Source organism: Cydia splendana, chromosome 2 (assembly GCF_910591565.1).
Source record: "Cydia splendana chromosome 2, ilCydSple1.2, whole genome shotgun sequence".
NCBI classification, from domain to species: Eukaryota; Metazoa; Arthropoda; class Insecta; order Lepidoptera; family Tortricidae; genus Cydia; species Cydia splendana.
In genome coordinates this window covers 28,675,639-28,703,288 of record NC_085961.1, presented here as the reverse complement: position 1 = coordinate 28,703,288, position 27,650 = coordinate 28,675,639, and the positions used below count along the sequence as shown (strand labels likewise).

At 41.5% G+C, this 27,650-nt stretch overlaps 1 protein-coding gene across 5 annotated transcripts in view; it reads right to left on the bottom strand.

The window, feature by feature from the left end:
• The window catches only part of LOC134806087 (diacylglycerol kinase theta), a 57,057-nt gene that overhangs the window by 5,147 nt on the left and 24,260 nt on the right, over positions 1-27,650 (bottom strand). For 2 of the 5 annotated variants that reach the window (XM_063779353.1, XM_063779352.1), the window contains exons 2-14: positions 16,460-16,539; positions 13,878-13,980; positions 12,924-13,135; positions 11,260-11,428; positions 6,208-6,351; positions 5,377-5,629; positions 4,809-5,008; positions 4,184-4,396; positions 3,725-3,859; positions 3,065-3,239; positions 1,878-2,026; positions 1,251-1,427; positions 312-438 (exon numbers count right to left, since the gene is read on the bottom strand). In XM_063779353.1, the coding sequence (XP_063635423.1) occupies positions 312-438; positions 1,251-1,427; positions 1,878-2,026; positions 3,065-3,239; positions 3,725-3,859; positions 4,184-4,396; positions 4,809-5,008; positions 5,377-5,629; positions 6,208-6,351; positions 11,260-11,428; positions 12,924-13,135; positions 13,878-13,980; positions 16,460-16,539 (2,137 nt within the window). Of the gene's footprint in view, positions 1-311; positions 439-1,250; positions 1,428-1,877; positions 2,027-3,064; positions 3,240-3,724; positions 3,860-4,183; positions 4,397-4,808; positions 5,009-5,376; positions 5,630-6,207; positions 6,352-10,667; positions 10,773-11,259; positions 11,429-11,950; positions 12,048-12,801; positions 12,887-12,923; positions 13,136-13,877; positions 13,981-16,459; positions 16,540-27,650 lie in introns of those variants that run through there. The other 3 variants (XM_063779356.1, XM_063779355.1, XM_063779354.1) reach the window with 3 other exon arrangements.

Sequence of the window (27,650 nt, the reverse complement as noted above, 5' to 3'; positions counted from 1 at the left end):
TATCAAGATCATGTCTCATTATTTATTATTATTATTGGGGTGTTATGGGCCTTTGAGTGCGACGTCGACCAAGCAGTGATCTATTGTGACGGCCCTTTAAAGTTCATTACATCATTACTAATGCCCGTTGAATCTAGAAAATTTCAGAAGTCATATGGAATTCTTGAAAAGTATGATTTGATCTGATAAAGATGCAATCCTTTAGAAAATATATCTGTAAACGTCGTCTCATGGGTTTATGGAGCAGGTTTGGCAATAGAAAAAACCTGATTGACTATTCGTCGTGTTAAAATGGTGAGTGTATTATTTACCTGCTATTGAATTTGTTAGGATTCTCCTCCCGAGCGTTATGGAAGTCGAGGCAGAGGTCCGCATCGATTCCGATCCCGAAGTAGTTGTTCATCACTAGGATCTGTGAGTTGTCTTCGCTCTGCGACCCTGTCAAACGTAAATGTTATCATTAGTATAAACCTCTGATACAAACAGCTACACTCTTAACTGTCCATCTGTGAACCTTATGCCTTTTGGAATAAGGTTTACGAACTGTCAGTTAACAGTGTAGGCGATCGATGGTACGAAGAGGAGAGGTCAACTAACATTTGGAACAAGTCAATGGAACAAAGCTATAAAGCTGTCTAAGAAGGCAAACGGTGTGATGATGTAAAGAGCGGGTTCTCCTGATACAGGTATACATATACTTTACAGTACATATGGTCCTATTTTCCTGCACTAGTGCGTAAAATAGCACTTTTCGTGCGTATGTCAAAAGTTTAAAGGGCCATATGTACTGTAAAACGTTGTACGATGCACGTGCGAATAGGTAATTCGCAACTCGTGTCGATTTAAAACACTCCCTTCGGTCGTGTTTTAATTTATAGCCACTCGTTTCGAAGTTCCTCTTTTCCGCACTTGTATCGTAAATAACTATACAAGGAGGACTCAAGTCTAATTGTATTCAAATTGTACTGTTTAACACAATAATTTTTTTTTCATTTTTCATTTTTTCATTTTCCTTTTCAACTGTCAACACGTATTGTACTTCTAAACTCTACGGCCACGAAAGCTTATAAAAGGAATCCTTGAATCTTATGAAGAACACTAAGATCCACTAACCCATGGTTAACCGGTTAACCTGGAGTTACCATGGTTACCAGTACAATTTCACACTGGGTAAACGGATTAACCGGTTAACCCCGGGTTAGTGGGATGCTGCAAGTGGCGCTAAGTATAATAATAGCGGAGATACTTACCAGGCAACTGTTTGGAGAGCTCCTTCGGCTCGTCCTGTTTGTCCTCGGGGTGGAACACCACGGTCCAGCGGTCGAGGCGGATCTCCTCCGCGTCGATGACGTCCCGGAGGAGGGACAGCGGGTCCTCGCAGCCCGTGTAGCCCGAGCCCCAGCGCAGAACGCGCGCTAGGTCGTTACCTGGAGATTAGGTAATATGCAATATGATCACTTTAACAAAGTGGAATGTTCGGCCTGCTGAGATTTTCTTAAAGATTTTTTAAAGGGTCAGCAACTTTTTTTGCTACTGCAACCCTCACTATTAGACGAACTGTATGCCTGTTTGCCAACGACGTTGTAAAAACTATAACGGAGATAGTTTAGGAACCGGCGATTACTGGGACACTCATGGGCGGTTTTGTAGAAGACATTTATTTATTATTAATATATATATATATATACATATGTACATATATACAGTCGCCATCAGATATATCGGAGCGGCCAACCAGAGGGGTTGTAAGTGGATGTAAGGTACAGAATTATGTCTTCATTGGGCACCATGGGCAAATTTTCTTTTCCTCTTTTGATATCGGTGGGCTTATCTTAGTAGTAGGCAAGTGGCGTAGTTGACTTATGAAAAGAACTCACCTGTGCCCAGGGGTACGATGGCGCAAGGAGGATTGGAACACTGCGAGTCCTGGCCGACGTTGTCGAGGCACTGCAGCACCCAGCCGATGGTGCCGTCGCCACCGCACACCAGGATCTTGTAGTTGGGAATGTGACGAAACACGTACAGCCTGTCAAGAATTAATACTCAATATTATTATGGATTTATACATATGGGAGGAGAAGACAAATGGAATAAATCAGCAACACTATGGTGCAAACGGTGTGATGATGTAAAGAGCGGGTTCTCCTGATACAGGTAGGTATACATATACTTTACAGTATATATGGTCCTATTTTCCTGCACTAGTGCGTAAAATAGCACTTTTCGTGCGTATGTCAAAAGTTTAAAGGGTCATATGTACTGTAAAACGTTGTACGATGCACGTGCGAATAGGTAATTCGCAACTCGTGTCGATTTAAACACCAACGCACACACCAAGAGAGGGCAATAGAAAGAGAGGAAAACCTTTCAGAAGATGGGAGGTGAGGATGATCTGGTAAAGACAGCTGGCAAAACCTGGACTAGACTGGCACAGAAGAGAGAAGATTGGAAAGTGTTGGGGAGGCCTTTGCCAAAGGGCACACAGAATTAGCAATGGAAAATAATTAAACAAACGATACCACATATTCTGATACAAGGCTATAAAAAAAATACATATGGGTATTGAACCATGGGTATGAACGCTGGTGATCTAGCTGTAAGAAGTGCCGTTGCCTAACGGAAGGAATAATCCTGACTATTCGCAAAAAAAAAGTGTCCAATTCTGGTGAACCAGTTGATCACCTAGAGACTGCTGCAAAGACGAATCCCTCAAAGATCTGGCAGTCCTTGGGATGTCCAACAGGCACGAAGTGGTGCAAAAAGAGAAGACTGGTGATTTACTTATAGTGTCAGAGGCCGATATACTTTTTGGGTCACTGAGCCCGCATTTTAGTCTGTGCAAAATCTTGATTAGGTTTCCGAGTGGTCTCCCTCTGCGAGCTATGGAGAACATTCGGGACAAGGGAGCATGAAATCGAGCCATGGCAAAGGAAGATTAGCGCTGTCTCGAAGCGCTAGAGGCGGTGCAGTCAGTGCTTCTAGTCGAAGATCTTCAAAAATGGATCGAAACAAAAAAAAAAAAGATAATTGAAACATGTCGACCATTTATTACATTATAACTCACCCAGGAAGCGGGCCGCCGTTCTCTAAATCGAAGACTTGATAGGGGTTGAGGAGCTTGCGGAAGGAGTTGATGAGCTCCAGCCCCTGACAGCCGCCGGACTTGACGTTCACGAACACCAGCAGCGGCTTCACCCCCGCCGGCACCTGGGCCGGCTCGATGCTGGGTAGCAGCATCACTGGGAAACGACAGGTTGATGATATTTTTGCTAGTTTCACCTATCATTAGGCTCCCACGAGTCCCACGTGTTTTGGTTATAAAGGAAGATTAAGAAAAATAGTATTTACATCAAGCTAGAGGAAGTATAGAGCATTTGGGATTTGGTGTAAACAAATTCTGAAGCGAACTATAGTTCCCTTATTTTAATAGTTAGTTAGTTAACTATAGTTAACTGTAGCCAAAATGTCATAAGTTGGTCAAAGCGACTATTAAAATCCTACAATTGAACTATGTATTGAATGAACGAATTATTACGATGTGTTAGGAAAAATGCCCAACATCAAATTAAATTAACCGACAATTTTTGTTTGATAATTTTAAAATTTTAGTTTAGAGCAAGAGATTAAGATTGAGTTCATCTTTTAAGTTTAAAATAAGATTTTTTCCAGATCTTCAGGAAAAGATCTTTTTGCTGTTATTAAACAGACCCAAGTTGAGACTTACCTAATAAATGCTTATCTTCATATTTGGCCTCTCTGAGAGCGTAGAGCGCGCGCACCGCTTTGCTTGCGTCCTCGTAAGTGATCACCATCGACCCGTATTCGTAGTAGATGGGACCGATCGCGGTAAACTTGTTGTCTGCAAATATACAACCAGTAAAGCCAAAACACCAGGATTTTATAAACTAAGGATGTCTTCAGTAAATTGTTGTCAATTCAGCAATTACTCGATCGAGCATATTACTTAATTATGGTTGATATGTATGTAACTTCTTCTTCCTCGTTTCCTCTTGACTGAGGGTCGCAACCACATGACGTCATTGTTTTGTGCACCAAATTTCTTCATTCTGCACTATCGCCGTCGTAACAATAGGCGCCTGTGTAGATCCTTGGCAGGCCTTCTTTACGATGTCTGACAACATGTACAGGTAATTTAATGTGTTACAATTAGGGTTGAACTCACCGGCTCCAAGGATCTCCACGAGGATGTTCTCGTAGTTCCTCTCCGACAGGCCCGGCGGCAGCGACGCGACGAACAGCGCGAGCGTGGGCCCGTGCGGGTCGCGCCGCGGCTGCAGGTAGAAGCGGGCTAGCTCCATCCGCCGTACGGACTCCCGAGCCAGCCGGACCACGATGCGCCATGGTCGCTCCTCCTCTTCTAACACTCGCTCCGATACTATACGGAAAACATGATATTAGAAATCGTCTTTGGACAATTTCTACGTGCTAAACAAATCATTTATTTTTGTTGACGCGCGGTTTCTGTAGTGACATTCGTAGTCGAGATTTTTTAAAGAGACGTTCAGCAACTATAGATAACAGATTAGGTACCCAATGGCTCCCTATGCCTCGGCTATACATAGGCGGTATCACTGGCGTCATTATCTTAAGAGCATTACCGCGTTGTATAGCGAGTAGCAAAAGTGCATAACTACTTTATAAATTAATTCCACTCATAAAGTAGGTATGTGTTTTTGCAGCTGGGGATTTATCTAACCCAAAGCAGCGGGGTTTGGAGGGAGCTTCTAAGGAATCTGTCTTAAAAATCGACGAAGAACAAAATAAGAAGATGGCTGTTTCTATCTTACCCCCGCGATCAAGCAGGATCTCAGAGCAGCGGTAGTCCTGCGTAGCCTGCATCGGGTCGAGCCCGAAGTGTTCCAGCGCGTTAGCCATCAGGTCGGCGACGGTGTGCTCGCCCCGGCACGGCACGGTGACGTACGTCTCGCCGGCGCCGGCAATCCGGCCCGGGTACACGCGGACCTCACCGCCGCCCGTCTCTGGTTCCCTGTGGAACATGAGTATACGTTAGCTTCAGTGAATTCCGTATGTGTATGTTATATAAACAAATTAAACAATATAAGAGGTTTTTGGACATGTACTCGATACGAACGTGCAATTCATGACCGATTTAACTCAAGAGGCTTACCGCGAAAAACGGTAGGGCATTTAGTCTCATTTACTTGGCCGGTTCGGACGGCCTTCCTTGTCCTCAATTCTCATCTAGCAAGGTCTTGTGCTAGAACCTTATTCAAAGACTTTTTTATGGTCTTTATCATTCGTAGTCCATCAGGTAGTGGTCTTTGAGCTGCGTTTCATGGTTAGCAATTTGAGGGCAAGCATTTGGTCATTTCAATATAGCTCAGGAGTACTTACTTGAAGCGCAGGAAGAGCGCCGGCCGTTTGTTCGGCAGCCTTGTCACACGCGCCAGCGGCGTCGGGTCCTTGAGCGGGGGCTCGTCACCGGCGAGCGCGTCGGTCAGCTCGAACTGCTCGGGCTCGCGCGCCACGTGGAAGGCCCGCAGCGCCGCGGACACCAGCTCCCGCTCGTTCCAGTTGCGGCCCACCACCACGGGCCGGTACAGCCGGCGCGACCAGGCGGCTTCGCCGTCGTATACCTTTACTACCTCTGTCGAGGGAGTCGCATATTTTAATCGCGTCGTTATTTAAGATTGTTCAGTTAAAAATAAATTGTTGTTTGAAAGCAGAAGGGATGCGAATTGACTTTAGGCTTTTAGAAGACAAGATTATTAGGTACATGCCTTAAGAGTATTTTCTGTACAAGCCATGGGACGTTAAAATACTTTCGATGTTTCTAGCAACCCCACTTTTTGTTTTTCTGTTTTAGTAGTAGTAGAGTGCCTTTTATTGTGTAAAATTGTTCTGTTTCATCATGTCATCATATCGTAAATCATTTAAATAAGAAAAAGTGACAAAGCTAGCAGCTAGCTAAAGATTTAGCAAAAGTAAACAGTGGGGTTGCCAGAGAGTTGACTAGTTCAATTATTTTCACGTGTCTTCAGAAACCTTCAGTTCCTACAAGTAGTAGATTGAATTGAAGGGTTACGGTAAGCACGGTACGTCACGGCAGGGTTACGGTTTCGTCGACAAGCTTTCTTAAGGCCTTTTCACAACCGATTATTTTCCAAAGTAAAAAAAATTATAACTCATAGACTGCTCTAAAAAAAACATTTGGAAAGTGCATACCTTCATCTCTGTCATCCGGCGTCCGATCCCGATGTTGCTTGTGATCAGGCCGGTGGTCCTGGTCGGCCGGGGCACCGGTGGAGCCCCCGCCGGAGCCCGAGCGGCCCTCGCAGCCCGAGGAGAACTCCTCGCTAACGCTGCGCGCTGTAACCACCATGTCGCTCACATACGCCCCCCACAACCCCGTGCATAATACAATATGGATACCGGTTGTGAAAATTCTTGATGGTTGAGCTTCGTCCCCTCTTTATTTTCGAAACAAAACTTGCATATTATCGAAGACAGTTTGACAGTAATGTGTTATTTTTCCGCGTTATGTATTTTAAGTTAATCATTTTATTTGAATTATTTAATAGGTCGAACACAATTTCGAGACTTTTCACAACACAAAAACGAAAAGACGATGATTTAATATAGAGATTTTCAAAATATGACCAATCAAGTATTGTGACTCCAAAGGATGGAATTTTTAGTATTTTCAGCAACACCAAATGCAGTAACATCAAAGACTAATTTAATTTGTGATATCTTTAAGCATCAGTATTATAAATTTCAACTGACACATATAAACAGCCTCCTATATTTTTATTTATCTGTATAATTAATCGTGATGTGCAAAAAGAGAATATTTGCATTAAAGAAAACTTTTTTCACTAGTTAACAATAACGGTGTAAGGTTTTACGTAATTTAAATATTAGTAGCTTTAGGTTACTATTTTAAAGGGGTTTAAAAAGCTTACAGTAAAAGGTTAATTGTATCCATTTCATATCATCTTTTTATGGTTTAATTTAGCGGATTACTACAACAATTTATCCATCTAATTTGTTATCAATTTTATTACCATTTGTCCCACATATCAAGTTATCATTTTCATAACCTCGTTAAAAATGCTTGTAATTTCAAATGTCCATATAATAACATAATGTTTCAAACAAACGAAATTTTCAGGAATTAGGCAATTTGATATGTAAGATAGGTTACACATTTAACTAATACTGGTTGCACGATGTGTTTTGACTCTTGAAGTATCTGTTAAAGACATGGTGCAGCCTTCTAACACTTATCCCAGTAAACACCAAGCCAGCTAGGAAACAAACATAATAGCGGTCCAGCGTCCTCGCACCTTTATAGCTAAAATGACAATAAAAGAACACATAGTCAACAGTCCGAATTTAGTTCTTAAGGCACAGTAGTATTCAACTTATAGTCTGTGTTTAGGCATACTATTAGCCGTAGTGTGAATCTTCTGCACAACAAGTTTTAAATTAGCGATAGAGATCATTTAAATTTCGATATGTTTATCGTCATTTTATCGACTAAAGGAGACCAGTGCTAGCGTGCTAAGGATATCATTTTGCTGTAGGCATATTATTCATTTATCGTGTCAAAACATCACTCTCGAAGGCACTTAATTCTTGTTATAAAGTGATAGATGATAAAAACGCGACCAATCTTCTTTGGTCTGTGGTAAATCTAATTATAATCACTATTTACTAACCCCAGCATCATCGAACCATGTCAAAGATATTGATAATATTCATTCAAAGATATTGATGATTTACAACTTAATTTTAACATAATGAAAGTTATTATTCTTCAATTTAGTTATAATTTATTTATATTTATGAATCTCAACACCCACCACCGGTTTTAATCTACACCACAACCCCGAGAAGATACCGGTGCAAGAAACTCGTTCCGTACATAGTACCATGACCCAGGGTTCCATTTGACCGACCATACTGTGACCCTTAGCACGCCAACCAGATGTTGATGTTATGTCGGTGTTACAATATGTCAGTGCCACCATACCTGATGATGGAATACCGCGTCTCGAGTATCCTTCGGGCGACGGCGTCTTTATAAGTAATAAACGAAAATGAGGTGGCTTCAATCAAGATTTAAAGTCTGAAGGGTGAAGTGGAATCTGAGTGGGATTTTGACTTGATATCTTCGAATTCAACATTTTTTTTAAGCTAAGTATGTAGTTGGTATTTAAAGACGATAATGTTTTTCCTGACTGATTACCTACATTGTAATGACTATTGTCATCGATTTAACTCATTAAGTCAGTAGGCCCTCGTTGTAGTGGGTCTACGGATGATTTACATTTCGTAGCGGAAAATCTTGCTACATGCTACGCTGTGGTGCTACAGTGTAGCTGGTTGACCTATATAAGGGCTCCCACTAAACAGGTACCGCTTCAATGCTCATTGCTTACACGGCCTAATGCTCTCCGTGTACAGGTCTATTTTAAGTGATCGATATAGCTGGTAAAATAATCTAAATATATAATACAATTTCGTTATACTCGTAGATATACTGACAGACAACTTATAACCTAAACTGTTGAATGGCCTTGAAATGGGGTTTCACGGAGTGAAAATGGGGTTAGAAGTTTTAAGCGTCATCTACACGGACGAAGTTTTACGAGTATTACTTATCACGCGCTGCACATTTTGACCCCACGATGGCCAATTATGGAAGAGAAATACTTAGTGTTGCTTTGCTTTGTTACATAGTTGGTATTAATGATAAATATCACCTAAGCAAAAGCTGTAAAGAGAGCAATTATAATTTATTAACGACGATATTTTGTGAATTTTTCAGATACAAAAGGACTTAAAACTTCGATATCAAGTCAAATCCAAAATGTAATAGTCAAAGGGACAAAACAGATATCTCAATGGTCGTCAGATATACGGGTAAGTATGTATATAAATGTAATAGTGCTAATATCGATTGCGTGTTGTTGTTAGTTTTATAAGCTGTATTACATCTTTTAGATTAGATGAATGGCTAGGCAATAATATGCAAATCTGATTAAATAGCCGTCTAAAATAACAATGCTCCTTTGTGTATGTATCAGGGATTATTTTCGCTAAGCAATCCAAAAATATCGACCGACCGATACATTGGAACGCAAGACTGTAATTAAAAGACGTAGCTTAAAGTTAAAACCTTCCAAATATCTTATATTTCTCAAATATTTTATGTTTGAATGCATCATCTAGTCCACAACCTCCCAATTTTAAGGTGTGTTTATTGACTTCTCTCGATTCGTTTTACAATGGCCGGTTTTGACAGGACACGCGCATGCGCGGTCGCCTCGTCACGTATTACGTTACAATGTTCTGCCATTGCCAATATTTCATCAAAAAATCTATATAATTTAAGTAAATAAACTAAGGTTATTATTATTTTTAAATATGAACGCGTTTTTCTTGTAAAATATGATAATATTAGTCGTTTTTTGATACAATACGTTCGCCATTCACCTAACCTCAAAATGAGGCAAAGTTTGGGCATGCGCAGAGATAGGGGGGACATTGGGAACAGCCTTGTTATAGATCTTTTGAGTTTGAAGTTGTATAGTAATGGACAGTGATGGGGATAAATGATAATTAATGAAGCACATAGCAAAAGCTGTAGGGCATTTCTGGTATGAGCAAAACAACAGGCTTACTCAGTAAGTAGGTAGTTCTCACTTATCAAGATATTTTTGGAATATAATATGATATAATTACATTTTTGGTTCCTTAAGTAAAATTTATTGATAAAATTCTATCATTATTTTTTAGGTTGAAAGTAGGTACTTACAGCTAGTTTTTAATAGGTATGTCCATTATTCAAAAGTTGACTTGAGATATCGATGGTTTTGCATAAACCTCTTTGTAACCAAGGTTGTGGTATATGCGTGACGACACTATGTCTTATTAATACTGTAATAATTTAGTGCAAAGACTGTTATAATGCTCATACCCGAAAACTAACATGCGACCCAGTGGGATGGAATCGTGAGCTTCAAAATGGCCTGAATATTTATTTTTGTGGTATTTTGATGTTCACACGTCCTTCTCCGTAGCCCACACTGCGTCCTAGTTTATATAATAGGTAAGCAATGAATAATCTGCTTCCCTTCAGACCTTATCTAATATAGGCTGGCATAAAATACAAGGAAGCCTTCATTCCCTGTTGAGGTATCAAAATCCATTTGTAGGTTTGGAGTTGTAATTCCGCGGTTGCTTTCATATAGATGTAAGATTGGACACACATCGTATTTTTTGTAGGAATTTTGTAGCATGAGTAGTTGAGTTAGCATAATGACATTAATGACTGATTAGTTATTCATAGAAACCTCAATTGACCACCTTCCTTGATATTGTTTGGACCGGTTCCTTTATGTCTACAAAGCTGCAAAAGATTTCTACAAAACCAACGATGTCCGCTGAAAATATATATGTTTTGAGCTATACCACCAATATCAGTGATAAGGTCCTTCTATGGTCTACGTATCAAGCGCAATGTCGTGATTTTCGCGAGCTTGGTGAACCCTTTCCGAGAAAGGACTATCCGCCTCTACACTCCAAGCAGACAAGCTCAGACTCGACTGATGAAGACTTGTAGAGTTGGATAGAGCGATGTAGGAGGCAGTGCAAGCGATGATGATGCGTTGTACCTCTCGAGTAGGGCGGCGAAGCGCCTCCGTGCGGGCTGCAGGCGGCCGGCAGCAGGCGCCGCGCCAGCACCACCAGCCGCGCCGGCCCCCAGCTTCGGTCCCGCGCTGCCCAAAGACACCGCTCACACTCCACCACTTTTACCTCTTTCCACATGTGCCGCGGTATTCGCAACTACCCTACCCCACTCACTGTCTAATAGCCAATGTTTGATGAATAACAACCACGATCACATCCAGGCTCAATTGGAGGGATGGAACTTACACTGGGCAAGGGAACAGTGAGGTGCCTTTGATTAGTTAGTATCAAAGAACGCTTATGAGTCTTGATGGATGTTAAAAGATGGATAGAAAAACGCACGCGCTCCTCTAAAATATCATAAATTGCGAGATGTGTAAAATCCAAGCGCCGCGGCGTCCGTTTTACCACCAGAATAAAAAGACCGGGCTATTGGGGAATAGCTAATTGAAACACCAACATCTGATCGTGGTCGCGAGCGATAGCTGACTGTCTACAAGCGGCTACCAAGCCTGCGAATGGCGAGGCACATGTTCGGCAGCGGGCGGTAGGCCACCTAGCTAATAGTCTACTTACGGCAGCCGAAGTCCCGCTGCGAGGGCGGCGGGCGCACGTGGACGCCGATGATGGCCTCCATGGGGACTTCTGTGCGGGGGATGGAGACCGCCGAAGGAGGAAGGAAGATGGGCTGGAGCATCCCGAAGTTGCATTCCTCCGGTATCAGCGACCGACATCCCGCGTGGCACTGTGGGGTTAAGAAGGAGTATTTGAAGAATTGTGATGAGCTGAAACGCTCTATAAAGGAGATTGTGGTGGAAATTTTATTCTAAGTGATGGGAAGGAGTACATAAATACTTAATTTAGCATTTCTTGTACTTTGAAATTGGTTCATTGTTTATCAGTCTGTGAAGCGGGTTGAAACTGATACGTTCCCGCTCTAGGGAGTTTTGCTTTATAAGTATTTTAATTTTTTTTACGATTAGCAGTAAATAATCGGTTCTTAATGGAATTGTTATTTAATTTCCATTCTGATATTTAAGTCTCGAATGACTTTTTTTTTGAGCCCTTTATCTCTGAAAGCGTTGGCTGGCGTATATTTGGTAACTTGCCTTTGTAGGTACTAAGTATGCAGTTGCCACTTATTGTAGATCACATTCACACTCGCATCTGTATCCAGTCAGGCATTCCGCCGAGCAGCAGGCGCGCCGGCAAGCCGCACACTTGGAACTGGCGGGCAGGTTACCCGCGTCTACTGGTTGCCACTCACCGTGCTCCCGCACCACTCGCATCTGTATCCAGTCAGGCATTCCGCCGAGCAGCAGGCGCGCCGGCAAGCCGCACACTTGGAACTGGCGGGCAGGTTACCTCCGTCTACTGGTTGCCACTCACCGTGCTCCCGCACCACTCGCATCTGTATCCAGTCAGGCATTCCGCCGAGCAGCAGGCGCGCCGGCAAGCCGCACACTTGGAATTGGCGGGCAGGTTACCCGCGTCTACTGGTCGCCACTCACCGTGCTCCCGCACCACTCGCATCTGTATCCTGTCAGGCATTCCGCCGAGCAGCAGGCGCGCCGGCAAGCCGCACACTTGGAGTTGGCGGGCAGGTTACCCGCGTCTACTGGTCGCCACTCACCGTGCTCCCGCACCACTCGCATCTGTATCCAGTCAGGCATTCCGCCGAGCAGCAGGCGCGCCGGCAAGCCGCACACTTGGAACTGGCGGGCAGGTTCCCCGCGTCTACTGGTTGCCACTCACCGTGCTCCCGCACCACTCGCATCTGTATCCTGTCAGGCATTCCGCCGAGCAGCAGGCGCGCCGGCAAGCCGCCCACTGGGTGGCGGGCAGGTTACCCGCGTCTACTGGTCGCCACTCACCGTGCTCCCGCACCACTCGCATCTGTATCCAGTCAGGCATTCCGTCGAGCAGCAGGCGCGCCGGCAGGCCGCACACTTGGAGTTGGCGGGCAGGTTGCCGCCGTCTACTGGTTGCCACTCACCGTGCTCCCGCACCACTCGCATCTGTATCCTGTCAGGCATTCCGCCGAGCAGCAGGCGCGCCGGCAAGCCGCACACTTGGAGTTGGCGGGCAGGTTACCCGCGTCTACTGGTTGCCACTCACCGTGCTCCCGCACCACTCGCATCTGTATCCAGTCAGACATTCCGCCGAACAGCAGGCGCGCCGGCAAGCCGCACACTTGGAGTTGGCGGGCAGGTTACCCGCGTCTACTGGTTGCCACTCACCGTGCTCCCGCACCACTCGCATCTGTATCCGGTCAGGCATTCCGCCGAGCAGCAGGCGCGCCGGCAAGCCGCACACTTGGAGTTGGCGGGCAGGTTGCCTTCGCGCCAGTGGTGGGCGGGCCGCGGCTCGGAGCCCGCGCAGTACGTCGCGTTCTCCTTGCAGTCCGCGGCTGCGAAGTCCACGCATTCGCCGTGGACATAGTACTCGCATACTGGAATAGGATTACATATGTTAGCTTGTGTTAAAAGGGGCACTGGAATTGAAACTACTATAGCTACTACGAAACTTTTGGGGTTTAGCGTTTGGTACTATATTAGCACAAATACAATCATTGGGTTTATTGGGGTTTCATAAATACTGAATAAAACACGAATTCGGAATATAAGTGCTATAGGTAGAATATATTTATGATGTGCTCGTACCTACTAAGGCTTGTAGCGCGTTTATGAATAACTCCACAAAAATACACTCAAAATAACAACATGTGAAAATAATTAGCTTATTTTTGCAATGCCTAATGTAATAGGATAATTATTATTTGACTTTAGCATAGGCTACTGTAAAAATGAAAAATAATTAAGTACATGTAACCCAGAAGATTTCTGCATGCGGCTTCCTACGTCAACTGAATAAAAAAGGAGTATAACATTAACTTTACGTAAATTAAATACTATATTGATTTTAACTTTAAACCGCTAATCACTCTTATCAATTGGTTGGTTGACAAGTTGTTATTGTTGACTACGAAGTGGTTAAATGTTAATATTATTTAATGTTTAAATCACAACTACCTCACCAACCAAAAGAGGCGGAAGCCGAAATTCAATGTTCATTATTAGGCAGCTATGGTCCGGTAAACCTATAAAGGCCCCGCATCTATGGATCTGAATCCAAACCTTTATCTCGCTACAATCTCTCGCAGCGTGCTTTGGTGAGGACACTTGTGTACTTACTCATACAATGTAAAGCCGGCAGTTCATCGAGCCGCTTCCGGCACACCGTGCAGAACTTCCGCTTGTGGTGGGCCGGCTCGGACCAACAGTGGGCCACTGGGTTCTGCAACAATCATAACACGTTAAGCTCCCGCTAATTGCTTCATTTGTAGACACTTAGATGCAAGGCACGGAACCGGTTTTTTCTTCATACAAGAAATACCGGTATTATTACGTTCTTTGGTTAATTATTTTATTTGTAATGGGACAATCTAATAATACGAAGTTGTTACCTAAATAGATACAGTCCTGCGTAAAGAGCATAAAATAATTAAATTAATTGGGCTATTTCGGGTTTTTCAAAAAAACCGGTTCCGAGCCCTGCTTCGATATTATACGGCAAAAATGGCCACCCTATTGTATTTTTTTCTTATGCAATTGTTTTAGGACTTTTAAGGGGTGATGAGGATTGAATAGGCTTATTTTTTTATCTATAGTATCTAGACCGTTAAAGGGTTAAATTTTCGTGAGAAGAGTCCCATTGCTATGTCCACTACATTTATGTAAATGAGGCAGTTGATAAGAAATATTATGTCACGGTTAATTAATTCTGTACTTGCCGAAGACTTGGCTGTTTGGTATTAATTAAAGGTTTTGGTTTTGAATACTACTGAGTATTGATTATAGTATTTATACTCCTTACGTTTCAGAAACATGGCAGCGGTCTCTCGCACTGAAGCATTGGTGCGATAGAGAGGGAATGCGATCGAGTTCACGCAGTCGCTAACGTAAATGTCAAATGCCAACTCGTGGTAGCCGTGCAGGTACCTACTTGTTGTAGTCTCTCACAAACTCGTCATATTAATTATAGTTATATCTAAAATGCGAGCAATTATTTAAATTATTAAATAAACAAAAGACGTAGGTAAAGTTTATTGGCTGAACGCTACGCTCGTAGCAAGATGTCTACGGCGTAGCACTTCGTAGCTATTTATAGAAAATCTAAATATAATATTTCCAAGAGGCCCACAGGAATATTAAAAATCCCAACTTCATTGGATATTAGTTTGATGTAACAGTGGTAATGGAACTTAAAGTGACGAAACGCACAGCGTGGAAAAAAAATATAAGCGATACTATGAATTGAATATCAATTAGTATTTAAGTATAAATTGTATAATTACCATTGCATCAATCAAATTAGCATAAGTTTTAAATGAATAAATATTATCTTATCTTATCTTATCTTACTATGGGACAAAATTTTCATACTATTTGTCAAATATCAAATGATGTCGGCAGCTGGTGACGTCAGATATCAAAGGTTTGTATAGATGGCGCCATCATAGGGTTCACCTGTCTCTAGTTTGGTTCTACGGGTATTGGCTAAAATATTCATAAATAATATAAAATCTAGGCCATAGGTCCCAAAAAACATGAATTTGACACATTTCTTAGAGGACTGACTGACTATGCAGGCGCCATCTGTAAAATTCTTCGATTGGCCAACCCTATTGGTGGCCCATTGGAGTGCGGTGCTACTGTTGTCAAATCAACATAACACCTGACTGCTAACAGTGGGGAGACACTCCTGACTTCGGGTAAACTCGGCTCCGTTCGGCTCAGCATTGCTCCAAGCAGTTATTAGGGTTGACTCAACTTGACGTCCCTTTGCGTGCACGACTACAGATAAGATAACGCCTTGAATTTTGACAACCCTAAATAGCCGAAAGGGATAGTGCGATATAATCTAGAAAGGGATATTATGATTCGACCTTGAATCGCTGTCAAACTTCGGTTTTGTAGGAAGTGTCCTGTCTGTACGGTAGTACTATTAAATACTTATTGTGTGGCGATATCGGATCAAGTTGATATTTTTGCCACACAGGTATATTTAAACGTGCACTTGACATCAAACCGATATTGGAATGATATTGGAATCATATCAGTTAGCTGCCATTTGCGCGTTCATTTAGCTCTGACTTTTCCGTACATGTATAAGTCAGAATTGGCCTGACAGATGAGTTTGGATAAAACCAATAGTCTAATAAAACAAGGTCTTCTCTTCCCAGAGTGACACAAGCCTACGTCACAATAACATTGCCACTTTATATAGCGCTAGCATATTATCATATAGCGCTGTCGCATGATGACGTAGGCTTGTGTCAGTCACGTGACCACTAAAAGACGGGAAGAGAGTACCAGGCGGAGTATATTATCAAAAAGAATAGATAGTAAAGAGGGGTCCTGTCATTGTAAATTTTGTAGTCACAGTAAATTTACTGCCATCTATCGACACACGACTAAAACTCAAAATGAAAACGTATAAAGTTATCAAAAAATGTATATATATGGATAAATTATTTTATTATTTTTATATCCTTTTGATCCATGTTCATTCACTGATATCTATGTGTTAAAATTGTTAAATATGAAACGGTGTCGTCACGCCATCTAGCCGACCATAGGCCAAAGGTGTGTGCGACATCTATTCGAGAATGACTTTTACTTGAATTCCGAGGCACGTTTTTTCCTTAGACTTTATTCGTCTTATACGAAGTTACATATGTCTTTGATATTATTATAACATGGATAAAACTTACTTTGATGAGGCTCGGCGCCACCCCGCAGCATGGCGTCACCACCTGCCCCACACAACGCTCGTGCACTATGAAGTTGCACACTGAAACAATAACAGAATACGTTAATATACATACATACATCCATCACACAATACATATATAGGTACTTAATAGGCCCCGTGCATGAACATATATAGGTGGCAGCATAGGAGCCGTCAGATATTTGGCGCGAGGCGTAAATGTGTCGTTTATGCTTCCGATGTAGCCCACAAGATGGCAGAACCTAAGTACTATGCACAAGGAAACGTACCGACGAGAACGGTATAGATGGTAGCACTTGTTTTCGCAATGTACATGTGCACATATGTTTGCGATTCAGGCCACAAGATGGCAGACCCTCCAACGCGCACGGTTCCTATAGATACTTGAAGCGCGCTGTCAAAGGCTAAAGGGGCTCACTGATTACCAGTCCTCCGGACGATATCAGCCTGTCAGTTAAACGCAAAAGGTGACAGTTCCAAAAAAATGTCAGGCTGACACCGTCCGGCGAACTGGTAATCTGTGGGGCCCACAAGGCTGCGTTTCCAACAGATATATGCTATGATGCATATTGCGTAGCGAGGGATGTGTTTGTTACAAACCAATAGAATATCGCCACTAGAGCTCCGCCGAGTGCGGATAGGGTAAGTGATTCTATTGGTTTATAACAAACACATCTCTCGCTAGCGCTACGAATGCTCGCACATATCTGGTGGAAAGGCAGCCTAAGGATAAGGATAGTTTTATTATGTATATACAGGATTTACACAGGATTTATACAGGAAATCTTTAGCTATAATATGAGAGCCCATTAGGTGGGTTATACTAACAATCACCAACACTGAAATCGGTGCTGGTCAGAAGGAATTTCAGCGTTCGTTTGGCATTTTAATAAGATGTTCAGAACAACCTACATATTTAATTCATCTCTAACGGTTGAAAAAAAAATCTTTCGGCATGCACCCTGAATTAAACATCCATATAAGGTGTGAGTAGGTTGTGACAAAATGACAAAAGTAGAAATCCAATAGAGTAAAACACTATGTTGTCAGATTAATAAAATAAAATAGCTACCTCCTACTACGTTTAGGTACCAATACCAGTAATATTCGCCCGTTTTCAGTATTACGTCACAATTTATATATATCAAATATACTCGTGTAACACGATTGAAATCAGATTTAGCATTTCCGTGAACTTGATCGATTCTATCCGGTAGTGTTTGTGGAAAAATTAGATTCAATGACTCATTGATCGTATGGTGTGGTAGAAAAAATGATTCTAAAATATGTAGACACGTCCGGGAGCGTTTACTCCAAGTTTATCAATGTGCTATTGAGATTGAACCAAAAAGGTGTCATGGTTCAAATTTAAAAGTTCAGACCTTGAGGTCAATTCCAACGTACATTAGACATTAAAACAATGTCGCTTAGTCGGCTTAGTTATCATTCGTGCCTGCATTTTGCTAGTCATCATCTTCATCTCCTAGCCGTTTTCGGCCACAGTGACTGCAGCGACGCTCTCAGCAGTACACTGCTGAGAGCGTCGCTGGTGTGCTAACATAGCCAATTTTTGCAGCGAATGTACGGCAACACTCGCTCGCTCGTACTTGTCCCATGGCCCGTAGATGTATTGGTACTCCTTCTTGGAAAGGAAATGTGGATATCCTGGATGTATCAACTACTGCTTCGGAGCTCAGGGTCTGCTTTTCGACTTTTTCTCTTCAACTTTGCAAGGCAAGATCAAAAACTGTACCTACCTATTGATTATACATTTAGCCACGTGCCTACAGCCCACGCACCTTTCTTAGGCGTTTGTTTTTCATACAATGTACCCATCGTGACGTGGCCAACCTGCTGGTTTTAGGCTTACAGCCGCTACGTTACGGTTCAATTATACTCATACATATAGGGAGGACAAAAATACTTTCATATTTATTGTATTACCTACAAATACTCCTTGTTAAACATGTAAGCTTGTCTCTTTCGGAGTTCGTCGACATATATATGCACAGTTATAGCTTGCCTATGCGCGACTAATGAGCATTTGTACAATTTATACAATTTAAGTAAGCGATTCAATTTTGGAACTCCTGTAACCCACCTGGAGTATTAACTTATAATATCATTGTACAGGGTTATACAAGTTAGCAGCTGATGGAGGCCGTATATTTAGCCACGTGCCCCCTGCCCACGCAGAGTGGGCGTCCACCCTTAACAATTTGGCCACTAAGACGACGCCAACCTACAGTGACGGTCATGTTACGCTCGAAAAGTGTAGGTAGGTATATAATTATGTGTACCTACGTAAATACTACGATACCGGCTTTATTATTTATTATGGGGATATTACGAAATTTAGAATCATTATTATGGGGGTGGATAACCACGTGGGCTTTTGGTGGTCTCCTGAATTGTTCAAAAGCGCCGGCTTTTACGTGATGCACCGACATATAATGCAGCAGAACAAGTGCCTTCGTAGTAAATGTTACCGAATTTATTTCGCAGTAAAATAAATAATATGTAGGCTCTTCGGGTTAGATTAGCTTAATAGCTGCTCTACACGATGGGCCATCATACTGGCCCACTAAGATGGGCCGGCGTGTAGAGAGGGTAGGGTAGTGGTGTCCGATGGCTTAGGGCGCGGCGGGATGGCGATGGGATGGCCACGGTGTCTGTCGGTTTTTCGTCCGCACATCAAAGGTAGTGGGCCAGCGATGGTGCGTACGTATCTACACGTGGCCCATTCCATAGTCCGTGCTCTCAACCATCGCATGTCTATCTATAGATGGTCAAGCAAATCTTGTCAGTAGAAAAAGGCGGCAAATTTAAAAAATGTAGGCGCGAAGGGTTATCGTCCCATAGAAAATTTGAATTTCGCGCCTTTTTCTACTGACAAGATTTGCTTGACCAAGTTTACCTGGTCCAGCGCTTAGCCATCGTGTAGAGGAGCTATAACAATCGCATGGATGGCCATCTCGCTGGTCCAGCGCTGAGCCATCGTGTAGAGGAGCCATAATGTAGTTAAAGTTTTAAAGAGATTTCTGAACATTGATGGCCTAACGGCAGCGGTTCCAAAACCGGGGTTGTAGATTCAAATCCCAGCTTTGACCATTTTTGTTTCAATGTTTGCTTTGATGAAAACTGAATAAAATTCCAATTTTTAGTGAACTGGATTAATTCTGATTTAAATAAGTTTGTATAAATTAGTGCCTATACCAATTCTTTTGATTAGGTTTCTAAAAGTGGACCCCGCGGGCTTCCCTAAAGTGCAACCGGTAAGCAAGGCTCGAAACCGGTTTTTTAGAAAGATTGGTTAGCGTAATATTAAGGCGCTTGCAAGGAACGATTTATATAATAGTATATCAAACCCTTGTTACAAAAAGCCGTTAAAAAAATAAAAACCATTAAAGTATTATTCCATCTGTCCATAGACAACGTGTTGTTCCCGGCTGAGAGACATCTCCCGCGATCGATAGCTGCGCGCGCAGCTCCGCCCGATGTGACGGGCTACTTGAACCTTGCAGAATGCACGCTGATTGCGGCTGCTTAAACTTGACGGCTCTAGACATAGACTAAAGGGTTCTTTATGAGGCAAGCGATGGTTCAACTGACAAAGGGATGATGATGTGGTAACATTTATAATGAATGAGTTGCGATGGTAAGATTGGAGTTTGAAGTTGAAGTATATCTGTATCATTAAAATTAGTTTTCTGTATGGCAAATAATATATGTAAATGTGTTAAGTAAATAAATAATTAACCCTTTACCAGGCTAAGGGATATATATTTCCCACAGACGGCACTTCAAACATGTGTTCTATTTTCGATGCGTAAGACTGACATTCGATTGTCATTTTTGAACTGTCAGCCTGGTAAAGGGTTAACATTATTTAAACTCGACGGTTCTAGGGCGGCAAGCGGTGGTTCAATTTTAATAAAAGTGTCCGTGAATTGAGAATCACCTTTTTTGAAGTCGGTTAACAAAGGAATTATTAAGTTTAGTGATAGTAATAAGAATAAGTTACTTCAAGATTTTAACTTTTGAGTTGTAATTCAATAAAGTAAATTGAGAATAAGTCAATTGAGTAGGTATCATCATCATCATCATCATCTCAGCCATAAGACGTCCACTGCTGAACATAGGCCTCCCTCTTGGACCTCCATACGTGCCGGTTGGAAGCGACCCGCATCCAGCGTCTTCCGACGACCTTAACAAGATCGTCTGTCCATCTTGTGGGTGGACGTCCTACGCTGGGCCTGCTAGTCCGTGGTCTCCACTCGAGCACTTTTCGACCCCATCGGCCATCTTCTCTGCGTGCAATGTGGCCTGCCCATTGCCACTTCAGCTTGCTAATCCGGTGGGCTATGTCGGTGACTTTAGTTCGTCTAAGGATCTCCTCATTTCTGATTCGATCACGTAGAGAAACTCCGAGCATATTAGCCCTCTCCATAGCTCGTTGAGCGACTTTGAGTTTTGAGATGAGGCCGATAGTGAAAGACCACGTTTCGGAGCCGTAAGTCATCACTGGTAACACACATTGATTAAAGACTTTCGTCTTGAGGCACTGAGGTATGTCGGACGAAAAGACATTACGTAGTTTCCCGAACGCTGCCCAACCGAGTTGGATTCGGCGGTTGACCTCTTTCTCGAAGTTGGACCTACCTAATTGGACTACTTGTCCTAGGTAGATGTACGAGTCAACAACTTCGAGTACCGAGTTCCCAACAGAGACTGGGATAGGCACAACATTGGCATTTGACATAAGTTTCGTCTTGTCCATGTTCATTTTCAAGCCCACCCGTTGTGAAACTCGGTTGAGGTCATCGAGCATCATGCTGAGTTCCTCCATCGACTTTGCCATGACTACGATATCGTCGGCAAACCGAAGGTGAGTGATGTATTCGCCGTTGATGTTGATGCCAATTAAGTCCTTCCCATTCCAGGAGCTTGAAGGCGTCTTCCATTACGGCAGTAAACAGTTTCGGAGAGATAACGTCTCCCTGCCTTACGCCTCTTCGCAATGGAATCGCCCTCGTGCTCTGCTCCTGTACTCGGACCGACATGGTGGCGTTACTATACAAACACTTCAACACTTCGAGTAGGTATACCTAAGGTTATATACCTATGTGAAAAATAAACCTTTTCTTCTTATCCTCTCCTTCGTTATCCTGGAATTTCGCCACGGCTCATGGGAGCCAGGGGTCCGCTTGACAACTAATCCCAAGAATTGATGTAGATATGTACTAGTTTTTACGAAAGCGACTGCCATCTGACCTTCCAACCCAGAGGGGAAACTAGGTCTTATTGGGATAAGTCCGGTTTTCTCACGCTGTTTTCCTTCACCGAAAAGCGACTGGTAAATATCAAATGATATTTCGTACATAAGTTCTGAAAAACTTATTGGTACGAGCCGGGGTTTGACCCCTCAACTTCCGGATTAAAAGTCGCACGCTCTTACCGCTAGGCCACCAGCGCTTACTTGAAATGAACTCAAGTATCGCCTTAATTATTAGTGTGAAAAACTGAGTCCAGTCATACATGTAAAACCAGTACCTTGGTATAGAGTTAATATTTAATTTCTCAAGTTAAAAAAGCTATTTCTGAATCAGCAATTCAACTCCTTAAAAACAAATCATCACACCTAATAATCGGCATAGAACGCAATAAATTTTCCCGCGCTTTTGATTCCGCGCACATAAAACCAATATCTTGGCTATGGGTTATTTTTACGCACGCTTGTCAATAAAGACGAGGTTCTTTATCGAAGGGCACGGATCAAGGAGAAGCTATACTGGTGAGGTTGGTAGTACTGACGTGGCATACGTCACTGCGTGTTTAAATAACCTCGAGGCGGGGCCGCGAATAGACGCAGTAGCCCGCGCGGCGTCCGCCATTCATTTAAAAATAAAAATAAATATTAGCGTAAATACATAATTAAATTATCGGAAATGATCTATGCGGAATGTGATTAAATAAAATTCCGTTTTGAGGCCGGAGCAAACTAGTATACTACACTAAGTTTTCATGGCAAGTGTTAAGTATGGAGCTTATAGTATGCATTCTTACTGACAAGTTTGTGCAAAGTTACCGTGGTCAAAGTCTAGAGATGACTGACCGACGTGATAGGACAACTGGAACTGAATAGGTTTTTGCTAAAACTTTGAAGCTATGGAGAACTCATTGATTAAATAAGCATTATTACTAGACTGAAAAATACAATTTCTCAAGTACTTAACTTGATCTGATCGGATTGATCTGCAGAGGAGAATTTATTACAATTATTAGATACATACACATAATTATATTTCTAGCATAATATCAATTAATGTAGTCAAGACCAAAGCTGTCTTATTTGCGCAAAATTAGATTCTCTTGTTTCGTCAAATTTCCATGTAGCTACTAAAATATTGCGTTGTGCACATAAGCAGTATAACCACCTACAGGCATCCTACAGGTTTATTATTGACTAATCGAATCTAAACGGTTGCACATAATCATCAACATTATCATCAGTGACAGAAATTAAGCGATGATGATGATGAGTTTAAAGATGTGTAATTTCAATGAAATTAACGTAATTTTCATATTCTTATCGGCAGTTATTGCAGACCATAGATTATAGAGTTTGATAACTGTTTTCATTTACAAAAGCGAAGCTGTTAATATGCCAAAGTAAACAGTGGCTCTGGAATAGCGGGGGCAATAGCCTAACTAGAATCCCGACCGCCATCTTAAAATTTAAAAATCTAATGGTAATATGAGATCGGGCAAGAGCCACTCAGTAGATGTAGTTCATAAGTTTCACAAATGCTGTCTTCCTTATTTATTTTATTTATTATTTATTAATATTAATACATGAATAAACTTAAAATCTAATACAGTTTCCTGCAAAACTCTTCACATGTCATAATATGATAAGATATTATCAATACATGTGTCATAAACGTCACTTTCTGACACAAAATGTGTCAACACATTCACCGCTGAGCCACGGTCGTAGCGCTACGTCGTAGCCGATAACATGAGTTTCCCGGTATGTAGCGAAAATGCTTCGAGGCTAAACGATAACGTGTCGTGATTAACGCTGAATGGGTTAAAGTTTAAACTGTCATATTTCAAAATTGACTTGCAAGCAGCGGGCATTCGGGCAATAATAAACGATATTGTCGATATTAATGGATTAATTTCTTATATTTGACAGACGACTGGAAAACTTTAGCTGGATTTTTTAGAATGGACATCATCTACTTTTCTGTTAACTATTACCTCTTTCTTAAAGAAGGCAAATTCAACTTGGGATAATGTAAGGTCGTGACATAGCGCCCATGTAGCTTTGTGACAAGTGGCGATTGGAGTTGTCAATACTCGAATAAGTTACTGCTTAGGCAAAGATCATGACCGTGTACTCAGATAACACAAATAATGCCCTTAATAATTAATACACGAAGTCGAATATCGTTCCAGAGGGCCTACCGCGAACCACGGTGTCTCTTTGTCGCACTTGTAAAGAGGGAATATTACGCGAAACTCTGCGTAGGGGGCGCTACTACCACAATCCATCACAATTTGGGGGTCTACCGCGAAACAAGAAAACCGAAATTTCGTTATCTAACCACTCAATGCGTATTCGACCGATAAAGAGGCAGATAACTAAATTCGATTTTTGCGGTCCCGGTAGGCTCTTGTTAACAAACCGCCTTGATGCATCAATGTCGACAATGTCATATTTTATTGTCTGTTTAAGTTTAAGGCACAGTATGTATAAGTTACTCTATGGTTTACTAGCTAGCTTAGTGCTGCACTCTGGCGGCAGAACATTGCAGTAATACCCCCTATTAGCAGGCAACACGTCGAATGTGGTTCGCGGTAGGCCCTCAGTTTACCCTCGCGTGATGGTGCCGTGTCCTTAGTGCGTACACACCGTGCATAAGTGATGGCGTATGGTCGGTAATGTCGGTCGGGCACTCCGTGGGCACGCAAGCTTCAACAGGTGCTTAATGTTGCACTATTTTACAAGCGTTTATGTTATGCCACTACAATTGTGACTATACTTAGTTCGTTTTTTTAGCATTAGAAAAAGACTACGCGATCTATACGTGTCTTTTAATTGAAAACGCTTTTTAAAAATGAGTAACTATTACATATAAAAGCAAAAGAATGTAAATAATCGTATATGATTCATAATTGTTACGTAATTGCCGTGACTTATTTTTCAAAAGTGTTTTTTAATAAAAAGACACGTCAAGATTGTTTACCTTTTGCTAAAAAACGGACTATAGAGTATTACTAGTTGCCTATGAGCTCCGGGTTTTGAATAAATATCCTCGGAGGAATTTCCGAGTAAATATCCCTCAAATTGTACATTATTAGTGCCCTATGTGCCCTTAACGTAACACACTACACACCGCGCATAAGTGACATAGTCTATACTTGTCGGATAATGCAATGTCATTATGTCACTGTTTTTACAAGTCTTACCTATATCAAAGACATATGTAACTTCGTATAAGACGTATAAAGTCTAAGGAAAAAACGTGCCTCGGAATTCAAGTAAAAGTCATTCTCGAATAGATGTCGCACACACCTTTAGCCTATCCTCAGCTAGATGGCGTGACGACACCGTTTCATATTTAACAATTTTAACACATAGATATCAGTGAATGAACATGGATCAAAATGATATAAAAATAATAAAATCATTTATCCATATATATACATTTTTTGATAACTTTATGCGTTTTCATTTTGAGTTTTAGTCGTGTGTCGATAGATGGCAGTTAATTTACAGTGACTACAAAATTTACAATGACAGGACCCCTCTATACTATCTATTCTTTTTGCCTATATTATTATGCTATTGCATTGACTATTACAATTATAACGGACTACGAGTATATACTATATACTATAGTATAAACTGTTTGTGGGGTAAACGAGTAGGTACATATACAGCCACCATCAGATATATCGGAGCGGCAAAGGTGTTCACAAAGATCTGAACACGCCTTTATTCTCAAGGCATTAGAATGCGTGTTAAGATATTTTTGACCACCTCGGCCGCTCCGATATATGTGATGGTGATTATACCTACCCCATAAATAGTTCGGCACAATTTTTCACCGTCAACAAACTTGACATTCGCCGTATTTGTCCTTAGTTTAGTCAAAGACATATCTAACTTCGTATAAGACGAATAAAGTCTAAGGAAAAAACGTGCCTCGGAAATGAAGCAAAAGTCATTCTTGAATAGATGGCGCACACACCTTTAGCCTATCCTCGGCTAGATGGCGTGACGACACCGTTTCATATTTAACAATTTTAACACATAGATATTAGTTGAATGAACATGGATCAAAATGATATAAAAATAATAAAATCATTTATCCATATATATACATTTTTTGATAACTCTATACGTTTTCATTTTGAGTTTTAGTCGTGTGTCGATAGATGGCAGTAAATTTACTGTGACTACAAAATTTACAATGACAGGACCCCTCTATACTATCTATTCTTTTTGGTTTAGTAGTGTTTGAATTATCTGGACTAAATACCTTTTGCTACAAAATTAAGTATTCAATGCTATACAGTCTACGGTCTACGCCATACAACAGGAGTGTACAGTCAGTAGCGGGAGTTGTTAAGCAGGGTATGTGCTCTTAGAGTTAGACCAAGATAAGTCTGCAACGATTTTGATTTGATAGCACACGCAGTGCAAGTGTTATTTTAAACATCAAATTTTTATGAAATTATGACTTATAAATAACACTTGCACTGCGTGTGCTATCTAAATCGTTGCAGGTGTTTCTTGGTCTAACTTCTATTCTCATATTTAATAATTAAAAACTAAGCTTCATTTTAAATAAGTTTCTAAAGTAGGACATGAAAGTTAATTATTTATAAAAATAAACTCTAACACTAACGTTATAATTATGTTGTACCTACCTATGTATAAATAAAACTTTAATTAGACTGCTATCGTTTGATATTCATTGATTAGAACTCAGTGTTTAATTAAATGTTTGTTTTCGCGTTTTAGTTATTTTTTATTATCGCCACTATCGCCAGACTTTACTTAAATTGTATCTGATTAAAAAGGATTCCGCACTTTTAAAGAATATATCCTTACTGCTACTGTCAATCAGCAGCAGAAATTGCTAAGTGGACGAAGCGTCTAAAATTATCTGCACACTGCTTTTACTCTCTCAAGAATAAAGACATGTTCAGTTAATTTTGCATACTTCACATGCTCAGCTTCTAACCTTTTTTTTTTTTAAAGAGGGGAAATGCTTTACGCATACCACCCGGCGCGGGGACGGGCCGGGATGGTTATGTGGGACTCCCTGTTGTGGGCTAATGAGACCCCAGGTTTACCCACTAAATTGGGTGATATTGGGTTCTCAGCTTCTAACCTAACCTAACCCAATATCACCGCCCCAATTTAATTAAACATACATAATATTTTATTTCGTTATCTGTGGCTAATTTATAAGTACAGCGTAAACCAAAGCCCAAACGGGCAAGCCGGCATCCAAACCACCACGACATAAGAACCGAAACACTGCAATTCAAAAAGCGACTTTAACAGTGTTAAATAAGGTTGGTATTAGGTAAGCTGTGTATGTAGATGTGTCGTTATGGGTGTGAGAGTTGGGAATGGTAGCAAGGGAGCGCTATTGGCGGGAGCGCGTGACGTCAATGCCGGCCTCCCCGCCCCCCCCGCGCGTCTCCGAAGGCCGCATGCTGAAAAATAATCAGGACTTTTCGGGTGATCTTTTGTTGGTTTTAATTGTTACATATGAAGTGTCTGGATTACTATCGCCACTTTAATGGTTTAAGAGTCATAAGAATCTAGCCACCGCCATACAATCGAGGTTACGCTCGATTTTAAAACGACCTTCTGAAATAACATGAAATTTGATATGAACATTCAGGTAACATTATATCTGTCTGGTACTAGTTTTCGTTGTTAGAACTTGTAATACAAAGAAATTAGAGCAAGGAGAAGTTTTAAATACAAAACATCTACTTGTTATATCATACCAGACATGGTATAAGTAAATGTTAATTCCACGTTTCATGTAATTTGCATGTCATTTTAAAATGAGAGCGGCTTTTTGACGGCGAATTCGTGTGACTCTTAAAAGTAGGTAGAGTTAGACCAAGAAAAG